The sequence below is a fragment of the Acanthaster planci genome, linkage group LG08 (genome assembly GCF_054643075.1).
Source record: "Acanthaster planci isolate LZ-2023a linkage group LG08, COTS_SCS, whole genome shotgun sequence".
NCBI classification, from domain to species: Eukaryota; Metazoa; Echinodermata; class Asteroidea; order Valvatida; family Acanthasteridae; genus Acanthaster; species Acanthaster planci.
In genome coordinates, this window is record NC_141784.1 from 11,055,571 (window position 1) to 11,082,240 (window position 26,670).

The window sequence follows — 26,670 nt, forward strand, 5'->3', positions numbered from 1 at the left end:
GGATCAACCCAGTGACCAGGTTCGTTGCAGGTATCCGTGAAATTTGTTTGAAATAATTATTGTTTTTGTCTGTTACTAGAACTATATTCTATAGTTTCCTTTTCCATAATTAGTCATCATTATTTTAGGAGGCGTCATTGCTTCAATTCTCCTTATTTTTCATTTGTATTACAGTTGGTAGCATTACAGTTGGTAGACCTATTTACCTCTCAACATTCATTACAATATTACTCTTTCTTCCAAAAGCATGCTTTGTCCCAATAGCCTGCACGGTGCACGCACGTCACTAGTACGTGTACGCGCTACAGACATAAATAACCCAGGTTATTTACATGTATGTCTATGGTGGTACACGCATAGTACACGCTGGCAGAGTTAAGGCGGCTTCTTCCCGTATGTTCACGAACAGCTCGATTTGTTGTTTGTCGGTCGGCCGCTCGAACGAACGCCGGGAACAAACAACCAGTTATTACATGCAACATGGCTTCATCCATGTACCTTATTCGAGAGTTAAGGTTTGGATGGGCTGAATTCTTTTCTATATTCACAGGAACATTTATTTCTGTGTTTCGGAAAATAATTAATGTTAATTTGCAAAACTTCCCATTGTCTACATGGTCTATGGCTTTGGAAGCCATCTCTCTACTTTTTGCAGTTGCTCAAAAATCAAAATCTCACGAGTTTTTCCGTGTGTTCCTGTAAAACCCTGAGGAGGTGGTGTGTGATCCTGTTCCGAGAACAGTGTTCTTGAGTCGTGTTCCCGCTGTTGGCGCGCGAGAACAAGAAACCCGTGTCAAGAACAGGCCGCCCGAAATCGACCGCTAAGTACGATAAGTGGAAAGGGCGCCCTCTGTTAATGAGCTCAGCGTTCAAAAAATAAGTAAATAGAGGGCGCCCCACATGCCTGCGGCGCGGTTCACCGTTGATATATAGGGTCTTAGCTTGCTCTGCAATGCATGTAGTCACAGTTAAAGAACTGAGGGAAATTGTTTGACAGAAGATTGGTTCAGATATCAACTACTAGGCGCCGTAAGAATTTTGCCTTACCCGCTCTCCCTCGGCATAGTCTTTCTTTAGAACTCATTTTTTTGCACATAGGGTTATTATGGTATTGTTTTGAAACTATTGTATTGTCAGTGGGCCTTACTTCGAGAACTGAAAGTCACTGCTCCATCATACCCCGTGCGAGTAAGCGGTCACTTCGGCACCTTGCCAACTCGGCACCTACACTGACGGAACATACGCAGTATGCGGTAGATAGAGTAAGACTAAGAAGGAGAATGAGGTACAGGAACATCGCACTAACCAACCAACCTATTGTTTGGAGATTTTATTTTTATATTAATGGAATCTACACCTCCAAGTCTTTATACAAGAAAAGTTTCGAAATTGACTGTTTTCTCAAATAGGGGTATGTCTTTTAATTTGAGGTGCCGAGTTGGCAAGGTGCCGAAGTGACCGACATTCGTGCGACTCTCTGCCAACACGCTTTACATGGTGGCCCAACGCTATGGGATTTTGGAATCGGATTGTTGTGGTGAAATTATTCACTGGTGTAAGAGAGCTTAGGCCTAAATCAAATTTTCCCCGTCAGCAAAGCTGATTAATCTATAGGCCTACCTTTTAAAAAGAGGGATAACAAAGTTTTAGAGCACGAGACGGAATATTTTTGATCAAAAAATGAGATTTTGGCTCACCAATTTTTCGCTTCCACCCATTGACTGTCACTTCATTCATGCCGTTCGTGTTTCTATCAGACTGCGCATGCGCTATCAGTTGATCTTGTCTGAAATCTCCAACTTGACTCTCCTTTTCTAAAACAGTCTTCCACTACGGCGAAGTAGAAAGAAAAGGCCGATGGCAGAACTATCGCCAAAATGTGCAGTGAGATCGACGGACTGGCAAAGATTGGGCAATCGCGATAGGCTGATTCCACTCAACATAAATACCGTGTGCCTTGCCACAGTCTTTGCCTTAGACAGTAGGCCCATGTACATGTACATCATGTCATGTGGGTCAGTGAATTAATCATCCTAGTATCCCACTCGGGTATAACCTGAATGTGAACAGTGAAATGGATACCAATAGAACTCAAACTGATTCTTATCAAAAATGTGAGATTAACAAGACCTGAGAAACCAAGATTGGGCATTATCTTAGTCCATTTTGACTGCACACTTTTGTGCTCTCCCATCTTCCAGTTAATGTCATAAGTGGAGCTTTGCCCATTTATCATTTGCTTTCTCCACACTTAGATGGCCTGCTGAGTTCATCCCTGTGTTGCAGCAGGACTGATCATGTCCGAGGTCATGGAGAAGACCTTTTCCTCGGTGTCCGGCTTCATCATGAACAGCCTGGGCTCCAGGAACATGGACGTGTCGCCAGGGTTCCACAACCTGATTCGGAGCATCAGGAGGGCCCGCTCCAAAACTGTGAGTGCAGCGGGATCCAAGACTAAATTAAGGATGGATTTCTTTTTATACGTTCTTCTTGTTTTCAAACAGACTGAGATACCATCAGGAAAACGCTCTGGAATGGATTTATATTCCGATTAGTTCCTGTAAGGGCAAAATCGGTGTGTTCATCCATACCTTATTGTGCCCCTTCCCCCAGCTAAAAAAAATATCTCACAACCACTCTCAACCGTTTGGGCAGATTGAGACACTGTCCCCTAGAAAATATAAACCATCTTCATTAACCTTCCAAATCTTACGTAAATGCATGCACGGTTTCAGAACAGTATTTTATTGAAATCAACAGGATGATTTGTGTCTGAAGGGAAGTTTCCCCTTCCCACCTTAGAAAAAGTCAGTATAGATCCCCATGCTGGTGTTCCAGTAGCATTTTGCCATTAATGAACAAAATAGTGCTACTCCAATTTTTACACCCATTACTTTGAGTGCAGCGGTATACAAGTGATCATTTTTCGCTGTCGGATTTCAGTCTCTAGAAGACCTGGTCAGTCAAGTCACTCAATTTTGTGTCCTGAATCTCATCCAGGAAGAAGAGAAGGCCATTCAGAAGGAGTTGGAACTTCTGAAGTTGAAGCTGCAACAGCCTGACACGACTGTGGTAAGCAACATAACCTAACCAAAGGTCTCCCACATCCCTCATAATCAATCAGGGTCTTTTAGAGGATTTTGCACAATTTAGGAAGGTGGGACCCAGACACTGTTACTCTTACTGAGGCTTGGTGTTCCTTGAGTTTCCTAGGCAATGAAAATTTTGGATAATGTCAAAAAGTTTGTACCAATGTAGTTTGAGACCTTACTGGGAATAGTAACATAACATACATGTAGATCATTTGGTTCAACAAGATGGTGTGTACATGTATATTGTAAAGCTCAGTGTGCATAGTTTATATTATAGCTTAGCAATAGTTCTTGACTATTGCTAAGCCAAATTTTTTTTTTGAATACCGTTGTCCAAAATTTGTCATCTCTGACTTCTACAGGCTAAAACCAAGGAATACCTGGTGCGGATCATGTATTGCGAGTTGCTTGGTTACTCAGCGGGGTTCAGTTACATCAGCGCAATCAAGCTTGCCCAGCAGGGATCACTGGCCACCAAGAGAGTTGGTAAGATGTGAGAAAGAATATACCAGGTAGCAAAACCCATGGAATCCCACAACACAGAGGCTTAGCCCTAACAGTCCTCGATCTTTCACCTGTTGGAGGACCAAGGACTGTTAGGGTTAGTGTGGGAATATGTGTAGTCAGCAAGCTGGAGGCTCAGGTTATCGGTCATGTGGTGGCGTGACACTGGTTTGCTGTGCATCAGTGTACTGTGTGAATTCAGTTGCCATTTCTGTAAAACTTCTTCCCTGTCAATTTAGCAGGGCTTCATGACTTTTTGTGTACGATTTTTTATGGTTGCAGAAGGTAGATTCTAGCAATGATGTAATTTTAGATGGGGATCAATGTACCTTGACATTTTAAATTACCAAAAAAATTGTGCTGCAGGTTTCCTGCTCTGTGGAGGTTTTTGAAAAATCTGGGAAGGTTTCTGGCAAGGCATTGCCTTGGGAGGATCTCAGGGATGTCTTGCATTTCGGAGTGTAAAAGATATTTTCATGGAGCTAACCATTCTGAAATACGCACCTTCCTTTGCTACACTATGGAATAACCAATAACAGTTTCCAGATGGCTGAACTTGGTATACACCCATTTGTGTGATAAACCACTTTAAGCATCCAGTACCAAGCAGGTTCTTTTTGAACCTCTTTGGTTGAACTGTGAAAAGAGATGACAGTATCCTAGGATTATGGAGGATTCAGCTGTCAGCATACATGGCTGTTGTTAGATTGTGTTAGATTCAGCAAGCCCTCAAGGATTCCTGTCAAATCTGCTTGAAGTCAACAGAGTGTATACGTACACACTCATTCACATTGCCTAACTTGTGTGGACATGGCTTTGCTTTTGTACTCAGGGAAATACTCATTTTTCTTAATCTGTATAGACTGTCAAGCTGGATTTTTCTCAACAGTTCCCCTGACTGTAGTGTACCTCTTTCTTTTCCTACGGATAATCCTAACCAGTAAATGCCTCTAAAACCGTTTTCCAGAAAGGGGATAACCTCGTGTGGACTTGCTTAATCCACACAAGGTTTGCACAGCCTGTTTTATGTGGACCACTTGTATTCAGGGGCCTACACTACTTATATGAGGTTGGCATTCAGTTAATACCAGCGTCTTTAATCTGCATGACAGGCTACCTGGCCGTCGGCCTTTTTCTCCACGAGAGTCACGAGCTGATCCTGCTGCTGGTCAACACCTTGCAGCGGGACCTGACCAGTACCAACATGCTGCACAACTGCATGGCGCTGGGTGCCATCTGCCAGCTGATTGGCCCCGAGATGGTGCCAGCCATCCTACCATTGGTGGAGGAGAAACTCAAGCATTCAAAGTGAGTACTCACTGGCAGGTCTAGGGGGACCAATGAGGACCTCCCCCCCCCCCAAAAAAAGAGCAAACTTGTTCTTGTAAATTAGAGGCCAAATTTTTTGCTTTTTGATTTCCCTTCAGTCCAAAAGCATGTAAAAACCCTATATGTACCCTCAACCCTCTGAAAGACCGTAAAATATTTATATAAAAAATTCCCAATTTTGACAACTATTTTGGCTCCCAATAAAATTGTTCCTGCATCTGTCCTCACGAGTACCTACCTTCTCCATTAATGACAGCATGAAAGCCTCATTGTGGCAGTGAATACAGTATATGTTCTACAGTGTGTAGAAAGCATCCATAGCCAAGTGTTATCATATTGTTTCTTATCTCGAAACAGAAAGGAAGACATGGATTTTGAATAGCCAGTGTGAGTGCCATATGGCCAGAGGCTGGATTTGAATCTGTTGTCTTGAGCTAGGTCTGTGTCTTTTCCCATTGGAAGGGACGCAAACTCATGAACAATAGACGTAGCCCTAGATACAAAAGCCCATTGTGGAGACTTCTTCTAGTTGACGCTACTCAGCTCTGATGTGACTTGAGGCGTTGTTACCAAAGTTGTGTCAATGTTGTGATAAGCTTCAGCTACCGAGCTCGATTCTGGGCAGCATGGACGGCCTGGTTGTGTTGAAGGCCAATGGTGTGAAGGTCGTCTTTGACTTGGGCAATGTAGGTGTGGCAAAGAAGATAGGTGGGTCCAAGAAGATAGCCAAAGGCACCTTTAATCTTCGAAAGGCATGGCGAATTAGGCAAAGACGGCTTCTTAGCAGGGTGGTGGTGGCAGGTGGTACCTGTACTTGAGCGTACAAGTTGAATGAAGACAGCAGAACTGGGAAATACACCGAGGCAGTAGCGTTGTGGAGACGGCCAAATCTGATGACCAGAATTAGAAGCCATTAACTACTTTGGTCACTTACCTGATTGCAGGTCACAAATACAGTATTGACAACTTGCAAAACTGCAGAAGCACATGAAGATTGGAAAGATATTGCAACTTTTGCATTGTCTGAGTGGAATTCAACCCATAATGCTGTCTTTCTGTTTTACAGAGCTCTAGTGAGGAAGAAAGCCATTATGGCCCTGCGCGCATTGTACGCCAAGGCCCCCCACATGCTGCAGAACCCAGATGCACTCTTCAAGCAGGCACTGTGTGATCGGGACTCGTCAGTGACAAATGCAGCCCTGCATGTCCACAGTGACTTGATCAAGGTAGCACTCTCTCTTCCATTTTACATTCCTGTGTAAAAATGTACCTGTGTGAATAAGCACGTCAGTGTCCGATTATTCCATTACTTTTACCAAAGCACTTTGTGACAAACTCTGTTAACATTTCTCAGGTATGTTTGAAAACCAAGGATATTTTGTTCACCTTCGTGCGCAGGCATTCACCACATTGGGGGAACGGTTTGTGTTAGGAAAGTCAAGAACAGTAAAAATTTGTCATGATAATGTTTTTTTGATCCCCATAACATTTGTTTTAACACGCATTACACAATTACAGAAATACATATTTACTTTTAAGTTACTACTGTTTAAGTTTCAAAATTTACTTGTCTCTTACTTTGATGGGGAGATGGTTTGCCGTTGCAAATTTTTCCCCAGCAAATTTCTCTCCAGAGGCTCACGTTGTTTTACCTTTCAGGAAAACCCGGCTGCAAACAAACAGCTGGTGCGCCCTCTTGTGGCAGTTCTGAGGCAGGTCGCTGGTCACAAATTGTCGTCTGACGTTGAGTACCACGGCGTTTCAGCCCCTTGGATGCAGATCAGACTCCTACGGATGCTGGCAAGATTGGGCACAGGAGACGAGCAGTGAGTATACAGCGTAGCACGATCCACTTCAACGAGAGTCTTTGGCAGTAAATATACCGGTCTGTGATCGTTCCCTGCTAGACTAATGTGTGCGTACTCAAATAGAGGCAAACTGTAGTTCACGGGTCACGTGGGGCCAGTGTGTTTGCCGTCACAAAGCATCTGAAGTCACTTGTTGCCGGGAGTAAGTTCTTACCCTCTAATGGTAAGGTTTGTACAGTCCTTGTGAGGGAGGATACTGTTGCATTGTGTGGACACGTATGAGATTAACACATCCTATTTGAAACAACATTGAAGGCTATTTGAATTAGATTCATTCATTTTTGCAACATTGACCAGGGCAAACCAAGGCCAACGTTAAAGTGTTTGGAAAACTGCGGTACTGCACCAGTTGCAATAAAAGTGCGCATGTATTAATCTATGAGGACTCAATTTTCAGAACTTGTTAAAAGTGTATGATGGCGTACAGTACACACTGGCTTTTTCTGTCTATGGGCAGTGCACAGAATGGACTGTTTAAAGAAAAGAAAGCACTTCCCTGTTGTATACCAAAGCTTTTGGTATTCCTTCCTTCCACAGCCATAGCAATTTAATGTATGACCTCCTTGATGAAATGATTGAGCAGACTTCAACACTGAGCCACAATATTGCCTATGGTATGTTCAGCAATCTCAGTACTGTCACTTTCATAGTCTTTATGTACAGCTGGGTTCCAGATCTTAAGCAATTCAAGAACCAGTGAGTATTTATAATATTTAATTTAAAATACTCAGACTGTTTCAGACAAGAATTGTCAAGCTGAAGTTTTCCTGTCTGCCTTACATTCTCAATTCTGACAGGTTTACCTTATCAGGGCTGCAGTTTTTGCGGAGCAAACTCATTCACATGTCCTTCATTTAAAGATGTTTTATTGCACAGACTCTGAGCAGGAACTTTAAACAATCAACATTGACTCTGTATATGCTTTATTTAGAAAAGTCAGGTATACACATCATTTGCTTTGCACTGTTCATAAATGTATAGAGCAAAGAATTTGCTTTTCAGATTTTCAACTGAATGTGCACAATTTGTCAGGCTCTCTCCATGAGAACTCACCCGAGCATGGTTTTGTGGTGGTAGTAGCAATTAATCCGTAATAGTTGGCATTATTATCATCAAAGAATTGCTTCGGTATTGCGTCCACATGCCTCAGTATTGTTATCACCGTATAATTCCGTTTAAATCGACACCAGCGACGGAGGAATTTTCTGCAATTTGTTTGTCTTTGTCAGCTGTGCAGTATGAGTGTCTGATCACTATCGCTAGCATCCATCCCCATGAACAGCTCCTAAACAAGGCTGCCCAGTGCATCCGCAAATTCCTGAAATCGTTCAACTACAACCTCAAATACATGGGTGAGAATTATTCGCTTTGTTGACTGTAGTGTTCAGAGATACTTGAATGACTCATTTACTTGGTCCATTTTGGGGAGTCAAATGGAGAGTTGAATGGGGCCATAACTTGGACTCGGACGTAAATCACTAAAACAAAAAGTTCAACTCAGCTAAATGTGTGTGGACACAAACTCAGACTCAAATTCCTTTTTTCCAACTCAACTCAACAGCAAAAGGCCCAGTACCCACTGCCTAAGCATGATTTTTCTGTGGAATATTGCCGGAGTTTATTTAACCACTTCCTACCGGGGACTCCGGAATCGGAGACGTATGGTTTATATGCGTGGCTCGGCTCTCCGAACTCGGACAAAGGAAACAGGGCCCTGTAACAAAAGACCGTACTCCAAACAAAAGACCAGGCTGCTGGGCATTACCGACATTTTTCACTCTGTATTGGCCTGTAAACTATCGTGGCGACTCTCGAGGGGATTTGAGTACACTTTGTGTGCTGTTGAAGAACAGGGGAATTGCCACATGTACAAGGTCGTCGGTTAAGGTTTCAAATCATTTAATTTCTAGTGATATTCAACATTGGTTGTGGTGATTGTGACACTTTTGGCAGGGATTTGTGCCTTGAGTGCCATACTGAAGGTGTTCCCAAGCTGTGGGGATGAGCACCAGATGACTGTCATAGACTGCTTGGACGATGCTGATGACACCATCCGCCTAAAGGTCGGATATGATCTTTGTCAAAAAGAGCAGCTTGAAGTAAATTGTTTGAAATTATGCTTGTATTATTATTACTATGCTTTGCTGTGAGGACATTTTTTAGATTATCGGAAAATGGTACCACTGCAATAGATCGCTAATGATGTGCTGTTTGAATCACATTTCAGTGACTTTGTTTTATGCAAGTTGGGTTTAAGTACCCATACCTCGGACAATTTGCCTACAATCTAAAGGAACAATTCATTAAGTTAAATAACATGAGAGCATGGGATTTTTCAATTCCCACCCCAAAAAGAGGGCAAGGGAGGAACAAGAAAAAACAAAACGAAAAAGGTCCACAATTTGTGACTTGTGGTAAACCTTTTGGTAAACCTTAAGTTCCTGCAATTTTTTTTGCCAACAATTCCCTCAGCAAACAAATTCACATGTCTATGCTACTTAAACATTTTATACAGACCCTAGACCTCTTGTTCCGCATGACAACTAGTACCAATGTAGAGGTGATTTGCGACCGACTTCTGACGTTCCTACAAGGTACCAGGGATGCGTTCATCAGACGCGACCTGCTGTCCAAGATAATACAACTTGTTGAGCAATATCCTTGCATGTGGTTTATCTACCGTCCATTCTTAGGAATTGAAAGGTTTGCCAATTTCACAGAGCTGAAAGATGAATTACTTAGTGTGTGATGCAGAGAGGGGAGGAGCATGTATGTCAAGTGGGCATGTCAGCATGATTACTTTCTGAGAGAAATTCACCCACTGACCAGTATATAGTTGAGTTGGAGGGTTATTTCACTTATTCGGCTGGTCTTTGCAGTTCGTTAGATAGTTACCTTAACTCGCTATCCACATACCAACCATCAGTCCATTGGTATCTAGACACCATGACTCAAGTAATGTTGACTGGTGGTGATCTGGTTCCCAGAAGTCTCGTCAACAGCGTCATCTTCTCTATAGCCAAAGGTATGTACAGTCTACTTCTGTAAAATTAAAAAGGAAAGGAAACAAGCAGTGGCTAAGTAGTTCCACATGTTTTCATACCCATTACTTCGTTTTACAAACTACAAAAATACCTAAATGCGACAAAAAATGGAAGTTTCCCAGTCTTTGAAAAAATTGTTTCATCAGTATATTTTTAGAGGGCACCAATCTGCTTTTGTCACACAAGGCACTCCTTGTCAGATAAGCAAAATGAAAAGAACAAAAATTTGTCCTTCAAAATTACTCACCAACAAAGCTTCAAAGAAATGTTGGCCATTAATTTTGTCCTAACAAGCTGCTTAACCTGAGAAACTTGTAAAAAGTGGAGCCTAGTCAAGGAGCATGTTGAGAAAGGTGATCTATATTTGTACACAGAGCTATGGAGACACTACTTTTCTGCCTTGCTCAGCATTGTGCTTTGGCTCCTGAATATGGAAATTTTAGTGTTATACCAACATGTTGAAGGCTCTCCATTTTGCTGCTACAAAGGAGATGAAAAGTCAAAGTAGTATTGCAAGAAAGCTTTTCTACACATATTCAAACAGTAAAAATTGTGCTGCATATCTCCTAATAAAGTCACAGGAATCAAGCGTGTAGGTTTTCAGTATCGTTGGCCAGAACAGGAAAAGAGCAAATGGTGTACTGTACAGAACTCCATGAGCCAACTTCACGGAGGTATTGAACAGGAAATATTTCAAAGCAGATTTCAGACAGTTGAGATCTAGTTGCAAGGTTTGTGCATTGTGTGGCATTTAAGGCTGGTAACCAGGTTCACAGTTTATGCTAAGCAATTGTATTCTTCCTAATGAAAGTTTGTGGCATTTTTCTTTAAGTGCAGCATGTCTGCAATCCCAACCTAACGTCCAGCCTCCACAATCAGAAGGAGTAGTCAGATAGGTATTTCAAGAAGGATAGGCCTCAGGCATGTGCATTGATACATGTAGGTTCAGACCTCATGTGTGGGTATTGTTGTTCCCATGTGACCACGGACACGCTCCGTTTTGAGCATGCGCTATTGGAATGTCGATCTGGCTAACTGTGTCTGTTGGGAGTGAAAAGCAACAGTCAAAGAGTTTTTGGCTGTCCCTAAACAAATCTGGGCATGAATTCACCTGTGCATTTAGGAAGACCCCTGGTTGTGGTCAGTGCACTTGTACTTGTGTCAGCAATTGTCCAGAAAATATGCCAAGTTCCAGTTAGTCTGTAGCATGCCCACCACCAGTGCCTCCACCATTATTGAGGGCTCTTTGAATGAACCTGGATCCTTCACCCAGATTTGCCTGCAGTTGATAGCCTTTATGGATTTTTGTATTTTTACAGATGCTAGGAATGGGGGTGATGTAGGCCAACATGCTTTACAGCTGTACTTGCCCCTCATCAACAAAAGCGCCACGTCCAGTGAACTCCGGCAGATTGGCTGCTGGGTAAGAGTTATTTAAGGTGTTTGGATTTCAGAGAACCTGGAACACCCAGGAAACTTACAAAGGAGGTTTTATTAACCCTAACCCCCTAGGCCCATTTTGCTAGAGACCCACCTCAATCTTCCTCCATTTGGGGGGTGAAAAAATTGGATTGATTTGAAATCACTTTGATGATTTGAAATCAAAATTTCTCGAAAATTTTACTTGGAGGTGTGCCTACTGCCTCAATCCTTCAAAATCCTCTGGCAATTCCTGTCATTATGTTGAGGCAGTGCGAATGGCATTCTCAAGCAGTGCGGTTCATTCAAAAGCAATATTGGGTTGAATTTATGCTTGACTAAGCAAAAACAACACAAGGTCTAACCCACAACCTTCATGCATGGCATTCCTTCGCAATAAGCCATGCACTTTTGCCATTTCAGATCAGAAGTACCCCAGCAGTGTGTGCACTAAGCCAATAATGTGGCAGTGAATGCTCTAGAACTATTTGAACTTGATCTGCCCAGGTTCTTGGGGAATTTGCCTGCCTTCCCTCTGCTCCACCAGCAACGGAGATTGTCGGCATTCTCCGCTCCCAACTCGACAGCAGACAAGAGGACAACGTGAAAATATGGGCCATGGGTGCTCTGACCAAAGTAGTGGCGAGCTGTGGGGTTGTCAGTGAAGATGTTGTCAGGGTGATTGAAGCTTGTCAGATCGGGTCGTCTATGGAACTCAGGCAGGTGTGTGAAGGGAATAGTTATATATTTTGTCTCAGATGCTGTGATTTCATTGGTCTAAAATGGTCACGTGTCAAATGTACAAAAACTAACAAATAACACCCTGCATGTAAGCTGCCTCATGTAAAGATAACATCATCTGTATATCTCCTTCCACATACATGCTTGTTCAGTTTGTGTACATGTACTTGTATTAAAATTGATTTGTTATAATTGTTACAACCTATCAAGTCTTATTCCTCTTTTATCTCCAAAACGGAGGCTAAAACACTGATCATGAACTCCATCATTAGCAAAGCACCTTCTTTGTTGAGGTATGTAATGAATAGTCATTATTGTTTGGGTTCACAGCATGCCATGTTGCGTAATATATAAATGAAAGGGATAAGTTGATTTTTGATGTTTTACTTTGTCTTGCAGAGAGCATGTGAGTTACAGACTTTGTGCAGTGATTTGGATTTGATGAATGACGTTTACCCCAGACTGGACTCCTCCCCGGAATTACAGGTGATGAGCAGGATTTCCTGTCTTTGTAAGATAACTTTATGTTGAATACTGATTGTGTGCCTCAAGGTCCACATGTGAAATCCTGATGGCTACAGAGGAACTATCTAGCTTTGTCAAATTGGGGTACTCATAGTACACCACCATTCAGGGGAGTTGATGTCACAGATTATTGTGATAGAATGCCTTGTTTAGGGACACAGGCCTTGACCTCCCTTGCCAGTTCAGATCACAAATTTGAAAAGACCAATGTTCGGCCAAGACTCACTGGAATACCAAGGCTACCAAAGTCCACTATATTCTAACTTGCGAAGTGTAGATTCTGTTCAGCAACAGGACAAGTGGTGTAGAGTTGGTCTGACCCTTCAAGAATTGCCCTCTTCTCATAATAACATTTGGTAATGAACATTTCAATAAACATTTAGGGAAATATTCCCTCCAAAAAATCTAAGTTTTTTTGTAATTCTAAAAAATTGTTAAAGAGTTAAATTCAGAATTTGGTTCACTTCAAAAATGTACATTTCATCCTCCCCGAACAACAAAAATTATAATAATTTTTCCCTCACTCATGATTGTTGATAATTCACATCATGACTGTCTGATAATGTGTAGTTTCATATTCATTCCAAGAATCACTTTTCTGATTTCTCCTCTGTAGTTTGACTGGACTCTATCCTTCCTGGATGAGTATGTATCCGAGGCTCTGGCCCAGGGGGCAGCTCCCTACAAACCTAAGCAGCAACGGCATGCCGAGAGGCAGCAGGCATCTCCAGGTAGGAAGGCTGCGGGATGGGGTGAAGGGTGAATTTCTGCAGGGAGTTGGGTTACTGAGTATTCTAGAGGTTAGTTTCACCATCCTGAAGGTGAGGCACTGAAGGGGCTCTAGAGTCCACCCCCTAAATAAGGGAAATAAAAACTAAGAAATACCACCTTTGTTGCCGTGCTGTTAGAACGTATTAAGACTCCCCCAATGTATAGATTTCAAGAAATCAAGTTCTCCCAACTGATTTATCTCTCTGCCTTCTTTGTAACAGTAGATGACCATTAGCATTAGGCAAAATTTGGAATTTTCCTTGTTTGCAAGGCCAAGAGAGTACACCATGAATATCCAAATGAATTACATGTATGCCATGTATCATACAGGAATTTGACTAATTTTGATCAGGTACCCTGGTTTTTTTTGGTTCCAATCCGTTTTTTCAGATATAAAGCCTCTGTTCTCAGGACTCAACTTTGTGCCCTACCAAAGCCCCACATCTTCAGTCATCAGTGGCACTGCCATGTCGGTCTCAACCACTGAAGGAAAGACAAATACCAAATCCGTTTCCCCGGACCCCTCGCTGAGCTCCGGAGCATCAGGAAACAGTGCAGGGCCAAAAGCATCAGAGAGGTACAGACAAATAATACTTTTGACAGGCTGCACCCTAGCCTTGGATTCACAGTTGGACTGGGTCCAGGGGTTGAATAGCCTATTTTGTGTCCCTAGGCAAGCTACTTTACTCCAGCTTGCATATATGAGAATAACATTAAACAGAGTCTCAATCATTTCTTTTGAAAATCATAAGAAGGTTGAGAAATCAAATATTTTGGTAAAGTCAGAATTCTCAACAGTTGATAGACAGTCCACTTTTAGTATGACAGGGATAAAGGGACCAGGCAAGGACTTTGTTGTAAAAGGAGTGGAAAAATCGAGAAAACTCAACAATTCAAGAAATTGGAATTCTTAGAATTTGTTCTTTATAAAAGTAGTTCATTATAACAGTGTTTATTATAACGAAAGTTGACTGTTTATTTTGGCACAGATGAAGTACAGAAAATGTTAAATCCATTTTCCATTCACATTTTGTATTAGATTTCCAACTACACATACACAGAATCATTCCCAGCATTAAACTTTAATAGAACTTACATGTGTAGTCAACAGAACCGGAGCATGATTGTACATGATTAATTTACTTGCAGTTCAGCAGGTTTGAAACTGGATGGTGTCAAGCGGGTTTGGGGCAGTAAGGGTTATGCCAAGACAACATCAACTACACTTTCCTATATTCAACCAAGAACCAATGAGGGTCTAGTTCCAGCATCACCCCCTGCGACTCCCAGCAGCCCAGCCAGGGTTGCACAGCCAAGCACACAGGTGTGAGGATATTCCTTGTAGATTGATATTTTGTTGAAAAAGACATGCCGTTTGGTGGTTAGTGATTCCTGTTTGTACATCTGTTTGTCGGGCCTGTGAAATGGAATGAGTGGGAAAAGGCTAAATACCCATTGGAGGATGGAGCCAGATGAATTTTTGGTGCAAGTGCACCCTGCTCAAGGGCCAAACGATTAATTTCAATTAATGAACATGTGAGTACGTCTTGAAAACAAGGCTAAACAATTGCTACTCAGGGCCGTGCTATCCAATAGACACAGCAGGCACTGTGCCAAGGTCCTACGGACGACTTGGGGGTCTACAGAAAATGTGAGCATCTATGAAGATACCATTAAAACTAACACCAACAACCAAACAGAAACAAGATTATAAATAGTGACCTCTTTGAATTTTTCATTTTGGGGAAGTTTATACTAGTAAGTGTATTACTCAGGACGTATATTTGGTTTGTGTAGCATTACATCAATATGAATGCAAGGCTGCACTCAAAGTGCAGTCAGTAAAATATCTGTGCCAGTGCCTTGGGCGAGTAGGGCCTGCGAAGCACTAAGAGCCTACGGAGTACTTCATCTTACCAATGGACTTCCTTGTCTTCTGTGGATTTTTATGACCAAACGATGTAAATTTGTCCTATCCTGTAATGAAATTCCTAGTTGAGCAACCATGTATTGCCCTATCTTGGATCATAGAGGGAAGGCCCTTGGGTTCTTCACAAAATTGAATCAGTGGGAACTTGATGCTAATGTCAAGCTAGTTAGTTGTAGAGGTTTACGATGGCACCATGCAAGGATATCTCTTTTATGAGTATGTATGGTTCTAAAAAGAACCGGAGGGTATTCAACATTTTGGGCAGTGTGCTTTGTCTGCCGTGAGGAGACTGCAGCTGGTGGAGCTGCTTACATTGTATCTGGAGGCAGCGACCAGATCGACTGGAGCCAAGCCAAACTCATCACTTGCACTGAAAACATTTGGCATCCCTTTCTCACACCCCAGTCCAATGCGTCTCCTATACCCTAGGACGTGTTCCCAGTCTATGGGTCTTTTATACCCTTGGCAACCTTCCCCCACGCTCCCCTCCTTCACATTGACACGCCTCATTGATCTGCTAGCATGCCATGTTCTGTTCGAGTGCTTTTGGTGGATCCCGAGTTAGCATCCTCTTCACACCTCACTACCTCCAGATACAACATAAGCAGCTTCTCCTTTGGAACCTCTGCAGTTTGATGATGGACAGAGCATACTCTCTGAAACAATTAGTCGCCTCCGGTTCTTTTCAGAACCACACATATTCGTAAGAGAAATGTCCTTGCATAGTGCTACCACAAACCTCTACAACTAACTTGCTACCAGTGTTGTAGACGAGACCACTTTTATAAGACCTTCACAAGACCACACAAGACCTCCAGTCTGAATTCGAGCCACAAGCTATTCAAATGAACTGCCACAAAGGTATTCCTTTGTCATTGTTCCCCTGTTACTTGTGCCTCGTCTTGTGTCTGGTCTTGTGATGGTCTTCACTACAACACTGCTTGCTACCTTCACTATGAAAAGCTTCAAAGCTCAATGTCAAGCTACTTAACAATCATTTGATTACCTGCAGTTGTGGTCGAAGTTTACGTACATTTTCAATAAGAGTTTTCAATTACAGTCATAATATTTTACTTTATATGGCTACCGATATTGTTACCGTTTAGTAAAGCCTTAGAAATTGTTATTAAATATTTTCAGACCAAGTGTCCATAAATTTTTCACAACTGCAGCTTCTTGAGATAGGATACAGGTTTAAATGAAGTATAGCAGTTGGAAGAGCAAACTTTCATTTTATTTTTTTCCTCCCTGACATTCTAAATTCTCTATTGTTGTCTCCAGCTGAGCTCAGCCATGGCTGTAGGCAGGACAACAAGCTCTCCCCCCTCCTCTGTAGACACCCTGTCGGAAGAGGACTGTCGGAAGAAAGAACTAGCCAAAGCGTTGTTTGGAGGACTGCACAAGTCCATGACTACGAGTAGCAAGGTCAGAGAAAGGAATACCACACCAGATACACTGATGCCTAGCATCTACGGGAAATATGAAGTTTCTTAGTTTGATTCTTACTGCCAAAGTGTCCAGGTTGAACTCATGCCCGATTTGGAACTCAGTTTGGAATTTATGCAGCATTCAAGCTTTTCAGAGGCCATCACCAATTTTAAATTTATTTCTGAACACAGTTCCTTTATGAGGCCGTTAATGTCTTCACAACTTAATTTCTCTAAATTAAATCTGAGATTTTCAAGGTGAAACCCGATACAAATGTACTTTACTGCATGAACATGTTCCTTTCATTCCAGAAACCAATGGACAGAAAGCCCCAGTTTGTCTCCACATCAGAAAGATCTTCCAAATCGGCAGCAAAAGACGAAAAGTCATCAAATATCACAGATTTGCTTGTTTTATCCGATGTCAATGCCCTTTCCTCGGACAGAAACCTTCCACCAGTGGAACTCTCCAATGTGCAATATCCAGAAGAGAAAAGCAACACCAGGTTGAAGAATCAACCAGAGGAGAAGGAAAACCTTGACACTTTTCTGACGTTGACAGAAGAAAATATCAATGCACAGCTTGTTACCCCTGCCACTGTAAATTTTAGAGTAACAAATCAAGGAGAGCAGCTGGTAAAAGCAGAACTACAAGGAGAAGACCAAAAGTCATCAGCTGGGAGCATAGAGACACATCAGGGTGGGCGTCCAGCTATGGCCTTTGGCAGAACTAGTGGACAAGAGCTCAGCATGTATGAAGAGTTCAAGGGAATGGACCTGGACAAAGAATATTCAAATTCACAGATTCAAATACAAGAGAGTAATTCCCTTAGTTTACAAGATGAAGGGCCAACAGGTCACCAACTTCCTTATGCACCTGACTCTTCTGCAGTCTTTGATAGTGTGTCTGATATGGACGATGGTCATGGAGAGGAGAAAACGCATCAGTTCTTGAACCTGCAAGGCAAAGATGGCAGAAATCCCATCGACAGTAGTGAAGTAACGCCTGACACAAGCTCTGCTGATTGTACATTAAGGGATGACTCTAGTTCATCCATTGGAAATTCAGACGTCAACCTGTTAGACACCAGGACATCTCAAGCCCATCCTTCAGAAACAGCACCACCGTGTTCCCAGCCCAACAAAGAAATATCACTTCTTGACTCCAGTCCAGGGGACGTTTCCCTTCCAAGCCAGCCGGAACTTCTCCAGAACCGGCTCCCTGCAGACTGGCAGGACTATCCAAGAAGCCGGGACAGAATTAACCTTGGTAGCGATACCCTTCTTGCCGTAACACTGTACAAAGTCTGGAAGCCCAGCACATTAGGACTTGTCTTCCACGTCACAAACATCAGTCCAAAAGACTCGATCACCCAGTTGAAGATTAAACTGGATGTCACATCAAATTTAAAAGTAAGTTGTGGAAAAACTTTGCCTTTTGCGTACGCATGGTTTGAAAACCTTGAAGTAAATCCTGTGTATTTCTTGTGTGACACTCAAGTCATTATCCTACACACTGAATTTGTTTTTATTAAATTTTATCCCACACACTATTTCATTTAGCCTCTTCCACTTAGTATTTGGTATAAGATGATTTCCCAGCCTATTTTGGGGGGGGGCCCAAATGCTTATGAACAGAATAGATTGTTTCAAAGTTAAGCAGGTTTAGACAGAAATAATTCTGAAATTTTAAGAGCAAATTCTTGGAAAAGATAGACTCTGTTGCTACCATGCATAAATCTGCATAAATCTCGGCCATGATTGGTCAGAACCAGTGTTGTACGACTCGAGTTCAGGTTTCGGCCTCGAGTCGGCGTCAAGTCACATTTTTCATGACTTAGATACGACTCAAGTCACATTGGATAATGACTCGGACTTGACCTTGATGACTCGGACTTGAAGTTGGTGACTCGAGTCATGTATTGTCGTTAAACATATTTACCATATACGCCGTCGAAATTAATTTGTATGCACCTGTGCTATCACTGTTTGCATGCATGAAGCATCGTCACGTTGCACATTTTCCACTTCACCCATTTATGTACAGCTAAATATCCACTGATGAGTCAACTAGACGTGTCATATTCCGTATCCACAAACTGTGCGGCAGTAATCAGACTGCGCTGGGCGCACATTTGTTATTTACATGCGAGTACGGACGTACATATACAACTTTGATCATGGATGTTCCTCCATGGTTTGATACACTTAGAATAATTGGCTGAACAACTTGATTCATGACTTGTGACTCATGCCTCAGACTCGAGGTTTGTGACTCAGACTCGAGGTTTGTGACTCGAGACTTGGACTCAGACTTGACATTGGTGACTCGACTACAACACTGGTCAAAACACCCTGGGGTGGGCCTTAACAGATCCCCCCTTGCCAGTAGAACCGCACCGACATAAATGAAGCTGTTTTGTTGTCATACATTCATGCAGGTGTCAGATGACCTAGATCACCACCCTCTGTCCACAGACTTGCTCGGCTCGACTAAAACGAGCATCCTAACAGCAGAGCTTGGCTGCATCTCCCCTGCCCCTAGCATGAGCCTGGGTGGGGAGGTAGCGTACAAGGACCACACCAGGACACACCGCAGGCTGTTCTTTAGCTCGCCCATCACCATCAGTGATTTGTTAAGGTAGTGACCACGAGCATGAGCAAATGATAGTTATAAATGTTTTCAGTAATATCACCCACTCTATGTGATTTTCCTCTGTATATTGGCGCTGTTTGATACAAGCAGTACAGGTGTAAGCATTGTGTGTCACAGTGTGACAGGTCTTGGACAGCAATGGAATTGGTTTTAGAAGGTCCACAGCTAGGAGACTCAGTGATGAAGTTTGCAAATAAAGAAATGAAAACTATGGTTGCTTCCTGCTTAAACTACTTGTACGTTATTCCTTCACATTCACTAACTCCATTTACTTGTGCTGGAAGGCTAACCCAATGAAATTGTGCAAAAGTGAACTTAACAGGTGCATTAGATTTTCACTTTTCTTAATTTGTTGAATCAAACATAACTTAGTTTATCAAATGAACTGATTCCATTTTGAATCCTCGCAGTATCAGAACTTTCTATTTTTTCTTCTACTCTCTTCCAACTTTTTGTCATGTTGTTTGCTTTCAGACCTCTTAAATTACAAACAGCTGAATTTGGTGAGCAGTGGCCAAAGCAGACTTGTGACTGTAAGTTCACTGTGGAGCTGGTGGAGGCTGTCTCCATGTCAAAGGTCATGACCTTGCTGACCCAGGAGATGAATATTCATCTCGTTGAAATTATAGGTGAGCTTTATTTCTGACCGACTTTCAAGTACTGACTGTAATTTATGAGGAGAACTTGCCCCGTCTCTAGTTGTTTCCCGGTGCTGACAAGTTATTTGCGCAGTTGGCTGCTTTCAAGCTAGATTGATGGTCAGCCAGATGATTGACATTACAAAAACCAATTGTTCTCTTGAAAGTACTATAAATATGGACATTACTAATCCATTTGTGGTTCCAGTAAGAAAGTATTAAGTTTACAGAGATTATGGCTAGGTTGAAAAACAGTGCCAATGTATGGTTTTCCCTTTGCCAACAATTTGCCTGGGGCTTGGAAAAATCAGCAGTGTTGTCATTGTTACGTTCAAGCCCTCATAAGTCTATTGCAAATTACGTATTCTCAAGGTTCAAACTGTTCAAATGGACATTGACAGAAAGCATTCCATTGTTACATGTGACCTCATTCATGACTTGACTTGTGATGATTTTTTGACTCGGACTACAATTCAAAATCACGTGTGTAGCAAACAGCCAAACCATTGCATCGCCCAAGGTCCAGATTACCCATGGAAATGTCAAATAGAAACATAATCCTTAATACTTCATTCCAGTTTAAATAGTTCAGCTCTACTTACTTGCTCGGATGAATTTTGTGTCTTGCATTGTGTACAATTCAGTCAATGGAAGTTGTTTTCCCTTTGTCATTGGAGCAGGCAACGAGGGTATAGCCTGTGGCACGCTCTTGGGCAGGTCCGTCTGCCTCATACACACCAAGCTACCCTCTGATGGGTCTCTCGAGCTCTGGGTCCGTTCCTCTAGCCGCCTGCTGTCAGAGTCTGTCACCAAGCAGTGCAGGGAAGTCATGAAGAAGTTATGACGGAACACGAAGGACAAAAACTCCTTGACCAAAATCGTTTAGTCTTGCCAGAGAGATTTCAACAGCAGCATAAGGACCTTAGCGATGAAGGAAGTCCCCCTCTTAAACAGCCCCCCTCTTAAACTCTACGCATGCTACTTTGTTCAGACCTGCCTGATATTAATGTTTTTTTATACTGGCATTAGGAGCAAACCCTACCCATGTCATATCCATCAAGACACGATACGACATCGAGCTGGGAGGAGTTCCGTGACCAAACGTTGGTAATCTTGCCAAAAGAGATTGTATGCGATACCAGTGTAACAATTTTCATATGAAGGAATAATTTCCTTTCCCCCTTAAATAGCCGCCCTACCCAAGGCATGCTACCTTGCTTCAGTCCAATTGGTTCTTGTTGCTATTTGTAATTGACAAGAGAGCCCTAATTTCAAACACAGAGCAAATGTTTACAGCTTAGATTTCCTCTTTTTTGTCACTGTATTTGGGAAGAATTCCATATACGAAGTTCACTGTAATATCGCGTAATTACTACAAAAGTATCCTTACTTTGATCGCTGAATGAAGACGATTCCAATAGGCATTGAAGAGCTGAACATCGTAGGACAGAAATGTGGAGTTTTGGGCACACTTTTGGAGCTACACATGGACCAGGTTTACATCGACAGGCGGCCATCTTTGCTTCTGAAGAACATTGTGAATGCGCACGACGTGTGCGCATGAACTGAATCATATCCGGAAAGAACCATTATGTAACAGGGGTTGGGCTGCCACAAGCATTGAGGTAATTTTATGCATGAATCCGCAACACGAGGAGTGCAGAGGGCCGTCATCTGTCTGGATGGATCTACACAGTTCACGAACTTGCCGCGCAATGTGCCCTACTGTACATGTACAATTTTTACTTGGGGGAAAATAGTGCGTGTTTTGCGACAATTTGTAAGTTGGAGGATTTGTTTAGAAGGAAAAAATGGGCCCAATTTCTTTTACAGACAGTTTGTAAGTTGGACAATTTGTTTAGAAGGAAAAAAGGGGCAAATTTCTTTTAGAGAGTGCTTGTCAGTTGGAGGAGTTTTTTTCTATATTTATACAGAGGGAAGGGGAAAAGGGAGCTGAAACCTGTCTTTAGATTATTGTGTGGCTATCTCAGTGCGCTCGAAAATGTGAGGGGAGGCTTGTACAGGAGAAGAACATCCTTAAGGATTTGATTGAAGTGGTCTACTCCTGCATGTCGGCAGCGCCACATGTATTCGGCTCACGTCATACAGTCAATTGTGCTCAGACATGTACCTTACCTAGTTGATTTCCTTTGGCACAACCTACTTATATTAACAACGGATAGCCACATTTATTTATATTTAAATATTCTAATTTATACAAATATTCGTGAATAATTACATATTCAGTTTCATAAATATTTAATTTTTTAAATATTCATCTTGACCTCATCGTGACCTCTCCTTAATTCAACCGTAACTTTATATGGAACATATCGACTTCCTCCGGCAACAAGCGCTCCTGTGGCGTGGTCAGACTGCTGTATTTCTATACCTAACAGTTCTCTTCATTGCAGGTTCTATTCCCCTTTACGGCACAATTTGGATTAAATGTATTAAATGTGTATACTAACTGTACTAATCCTTGTACTAGTGACAGGAAAACTGTGGAGAAATAAAAGGACGGGATAGTGAAGGAAAAAGGAAACAGTAGAGGATATAGTAGGGGAAAAAAAGAACGGCAAAAGGACTCACTTTTTTTGCCGTTTTATTGCGTGGGGCCCCTTCTTTTTAAACCTGTCCCCCTAAGTTACTGAACCCCCTTTCACATCTCTATCCCCCAAAAATAAATGTCGCCCCTTTTTAAATCTGTCCTGGAGCAAAAATTTCTCCTAAAAAGTGAACTTCGTATATGGAATTCTTTCCCTGTATTTCCAGAGAAAATTGGCGTACAGTATATCATATCCTGTTCTAATGTATAAACATTTCAGTCTGTGTTAAAACCCTCTTTTTGCTGTAACCATCACGAACAGTTAGAAATTCCTTCCACTTGATTTCCCCCAGTACACGGACACATATGGGTCATTTCACTGGTACCGGTATTGACCAATAGGACAACTGTGTCCCGAATGTGTTTTTGCATAGGACGGTTCAATTTATTCAGTTCTTTTCAAGAGGTGTTTTTTTTTTACTTATACATGCTCCTTTCTCCCACACAAAGGCTAGTGTACAATGTATGATTAAAGCCTCATTCAAACTGGTCTGTACGGTAATTGTGTCCTTTAGGCCAAAATGTGTGCATCATGTATTTCAGCAAAATCAGTAGGATAAACAAAATAAGTAAACACTAGGCAAATATTGACTGCTTTATATGTACACCGAAGGAAATATAAGTAAAACTAGCTTCTTGAGGTTATTCATGGAGCAGTCTGCTTTCTCTACTTGAAAGAAACTTCTTGAGGTGATCCGAGGAGCTTCTGTATTATTTAAACCATGGCTCCATGGATCAAATATGTTTTCAGAATGGGGCCACGTGATGTCATCCTTTTTGAGTGCTGTTGCAATATTAGTTGTAGAAACTACAAGTGTCACGTGATGTTCTATCGACCAGTCAAGATACAGAAACTGTGGGTGAGGTGTTATAATTCTTCTAGAAGATATATACCCAGTTGAAATTTCTCCTGATATGAGCACAAGCGTATCGGGGCCCCGCATCCCCTCTAGCGCACTGTTTATCTTTGAGCTCTCAAGGACCATTTGTAGTTCAACTCCAAATTAAGTGGCAGTCACACAGTAGACTGTGAGGCCCCCCCCCAAAAAAAGAAGAGTGCTGGAATTTTAGCCCAGTGTATGCCCAGTTTGACATTTCAACACCTTACTTTGCAAGAAAATTAGCAAGAAACAAGAAAACTGAGCATAATTTGCCATTATTATTCAGTTTCTTTCATTTCTTCCTTGTAATGCCAACTATGTGAGATTTTGCCTTTAGTAAGTCCTAGGCATAGAAGTTCTGGCTTTATCCGCCCTGCCCATGTTAAATAAATTCATCAACCTGGAATATCAGTTCATGAGTCCACTAGTGTCCTTTCGTTTGTGCAATTTTGAATAATCCTCGACTTACCAGTGATCTAGTGACTACACTTATTACACATGTACAAATCTTTTACCACAGCTGCAGTACAAATTGACATGGCTCAAGCAGAATGTGCACGTAGTCAGGTCAGCACATGCAGGTTGATTATTATGTGACATTAATCAACCTAATAAACATGCATCTCATTTTGTGTGGCCCAAGTTACTTTCAATTCTTGGTTTGCCATGTAGGGGTGGTTTGGATCCATTTTAATTTTTAGGCTAATTTTAAGTTAATTAACTGAGCAAAATGCAACGGGAAAAGCTGCGTCATCCTGGTTAGAGATATCTATCATATCAATCTTCCTGCTTTTTCAACATTTTCTTTTTTACAATTTGAGATGTTTCACTATTGTAAATTTTCTTGTTTTTTTTTTTAAATTCATTAATTTGTAAGTCGGCCTATATGGCAGTAAATCACAGATGAACAGAACAATTCCTATAAAGACTGTCCTCAAAGCAACAGTGCCCTCATTTGTCCTGAAAAATATGGAGAATTACAAATGTCCGAAGTGCACTCGTCAACACAATTTAAACGGGATGTCAAATGTTTATTCATTTAATTAAGGGGTCAATGTTGTACGAAATATTTATCTCTAAGAAAATATTGCAAGGGCCAGTTAAACAATTCCAGGAAACATGTTTGTTTCATGGGATTTAAAATCCTGAATAATAGTGGCAAACCAAGTTGATTTTTAATCTATTTGAAAAGGGTTCCATATACTTATTTTCCCTTCAGATTTTATTACAGCCGTCAGGAAATAATAACATGTCCCCAAAAGTGAAATTTAGCAGAGAAAATTGATTTTTGATCTATTTGAAAGGAGTTCCATACACTAATTCTCCCATAAAATGTTATTACAGCCAATGGAAAGTGATAACGTCCCCAGAAATGAAATTTAGCGGAGAAAATTCCGAAGCATGTGCTTAGAAAACATTTAGGCTTTTTCTGACAAGTCTCATAGGTTTGTGCACAGGAGCATCAAGTGTTTTCTGTTTCCGAACTCTATCCACTTATTTTTCTCTTTTTGAGTGGGCAGCCAGACAGCTTTCACAAGGACTTTATTACGGCAAAATTAATGTCTGTTTACGAACTATGAGTCTACAGACTGAAGTGAAGACACTCACCTCCACTCCGGAGAACTCGCCCTTCAAAGCACAGTACACTCAAGCCTTGTTGAGCCGACAAATCTGGGCCAGTTGGCCTGGCTGCACTTCTGACGCCCTTGACCGTCAGCCTGAAGTTCCCCTGGCCCTGCAGATGCCTCCGCGGGCGGCTGTCGTCACCGAGGTCCAGGCAGGAGACACTCGTTTCCTTCGAGACGTGCAGTCGCCGACCTCATGTTTCCAGCTCCACCGCTGTAGAGGCATCTGCACTCATCACGCGTCCTGTCGGTTTCCCACCGCCAGGTGTTCAACATTTCTTTATGGTCGTTGGGCCAATGTCATTTCAAAGAATGGTTGGATATCTGGCATTCAATGCATACCATCGAACATTTGTTGTGTAAATTACACATCCTAGCGGCGTGCTTAATATTCTCTCCTAGGAGGGTTAGGGTAATAGATAATAAAATGGGCGTATTTGAACCGTTGCGCATGCGTTTTTCGTAGGACGTTTGGGGAAACTATCACAAATGGGTACACACATTTACAAAGATACAACAAATTTTTGCACGGTAACTCTGTTATCACGTCCAGACTGACGAGTAAGTTAGGTCCCTATGCATTAAGCTGTGTATTCGCACATGCGCAATAGTAATAGTAAACTCAGGCTAGCAGACGATGCAAATGGGGAAACCCATGTGAGGGATTTGTCCTGCCATTCCCTTGAAGACCTCGTGTGTGTTAATAGCCAATAATCTATCAAATGGGGATGTATAATAGCTTCTGGTAAGAAAGATCTCTGAAAAATAATCAAAGAAGTGGAAAATGTCAATTTTACGACAAAGGATAATTATGAAAAATTATCTTTTTTCCCCAAACTGTAGTGTCTAATTTTCACATTATTGCCCCGTTTACCTTCAAATAACTTTGATGCCACATGAAAGACCAGTAACTCCTATGATAAAGAAAAAGTTTATTAGGCCTACTTCTAGGCAGAAACCCTTTTTTTTTTAAATTCAGTTAGTTTTTCATTGGGACCCATGTTCTTGTTTTTACCTTAGGTGCCCAATTTTCACACTTTTGTCGAAATCAATTCAGGTCATCTGTGATACTGCCTGGAAGACTGATGAATCGTTTTTATCCATCATCTCATTTCTTCAAGATTGAGAGCCATTTGTCTCAAATGCGGTTCGTTTTTCATGTGGATTTCACTGAGTTCGACATGTCCGACAGCGGTCAAAAATAAGATGGGGCATGGCATACACGTACACGCACCCACACCTGCTGTGGATGCGTTTCGGTACGCAAGTTGACTTTTGATGCATTGTACTAAAACGTACTTGTACAACGACGTCAAACTGCCCGACTAAAAGGCACAAACAACAACTTTCCGTTCTCATTCATACGGTTTCCTTATTGCGTGATGCTTTCTCATTAAGGCGTTTATGATATTCCTCACTATTCACAAGTAACAGAAATATCAGGAAAAAACGGCAAAACTGAAAAAATCCCTCTAAAATATTGGCTTCACTTCCAACTTTTGACTCTGTAACTTTGGAGGTAGGCCCTACGAGAGAAAGACGGGCAAAAATTTGGCAGAAAATGGATTTTTATTGTGTGCAATTTAGCAAAAGGACTTTGAGTGTTTAAGTA

The 26,670-nt window shown here is 41.8% G+C and overlaps 1 protein-coding gene across 1 annotated transcript; it reads left to right on the forward strand.

Moving 5' to 3' along the window:
• Positions 1 to 23,844, forward strand: ap4e1 (adaptor related protein complex 4 subunit epsilon 1). The gene is made up of 23 exons (XM_022253459.2): positions 1 to 19; positions 2,256 to 2,432; positions 3,001 to 3,072; positions 3,455 to 3,578; positions 4,709 to 4,904; positions 5,992 to 6,151; positions 6,585 to 6,751; positions 7,331 to 7,407; positions 8,023 to 8,145; positions 8,747 to 8,856; positions 9,309 to 9,448; positions 9,706 to 9,818; positions 11,157 to 11,260; positions 11,764 to 11,979; positions 12,397 to 12,483; positions 13,139 to 13,253; positions 13,684 to 13,870; positions 14,443 to 14,617; positions 16,505 to 16,648; positions 16,963 to 18,063; positions 19,092 to 19,291; positions 19,781 to 19,935; positions 20,625 to 23,844. The coding sequence occupies exons 2-23, from the start codon at positions 2,298 to 2,300 to the stop codon at positions 20,786 to 20,788; spliced, it is 4,065 nt and encodes a 1,354-aa protein (XP_022109151.2). The 5' UTR covers positions 1 to 19; positions 2,256 to 2,297; the 3' UTR covers positions 20,789 to 23,844.
• Positions 23,845 to 26,670: the final 2,826 nt, after the last annotated feature.

Excerpts from the sequence above, each read along its gene's own strand:
- ap4e1 (XM_022253459.2), top strand. The coding sequence starts at position 2,298 with ATGTCCGAGGTCATGGAGAAGACCTTTTCCTCGGTGTCCGGCTTCATC. Across the intron at positions 3,579-4,708 it reads ACTGGCCACCAAGAGAGTTG|GCTACCTGGCCGTCGGCCTT; the intron begins GTAAGATGTGAG and ends TCTGCATGACAG. Across the intron at positions 8,857-9,308 it reads ATGACACCATCCGCCTAAAG|ACCCTAGACCTCTTGTTCCG; the intron begins GTCGGATATGAT and ends CATTTTATACAG.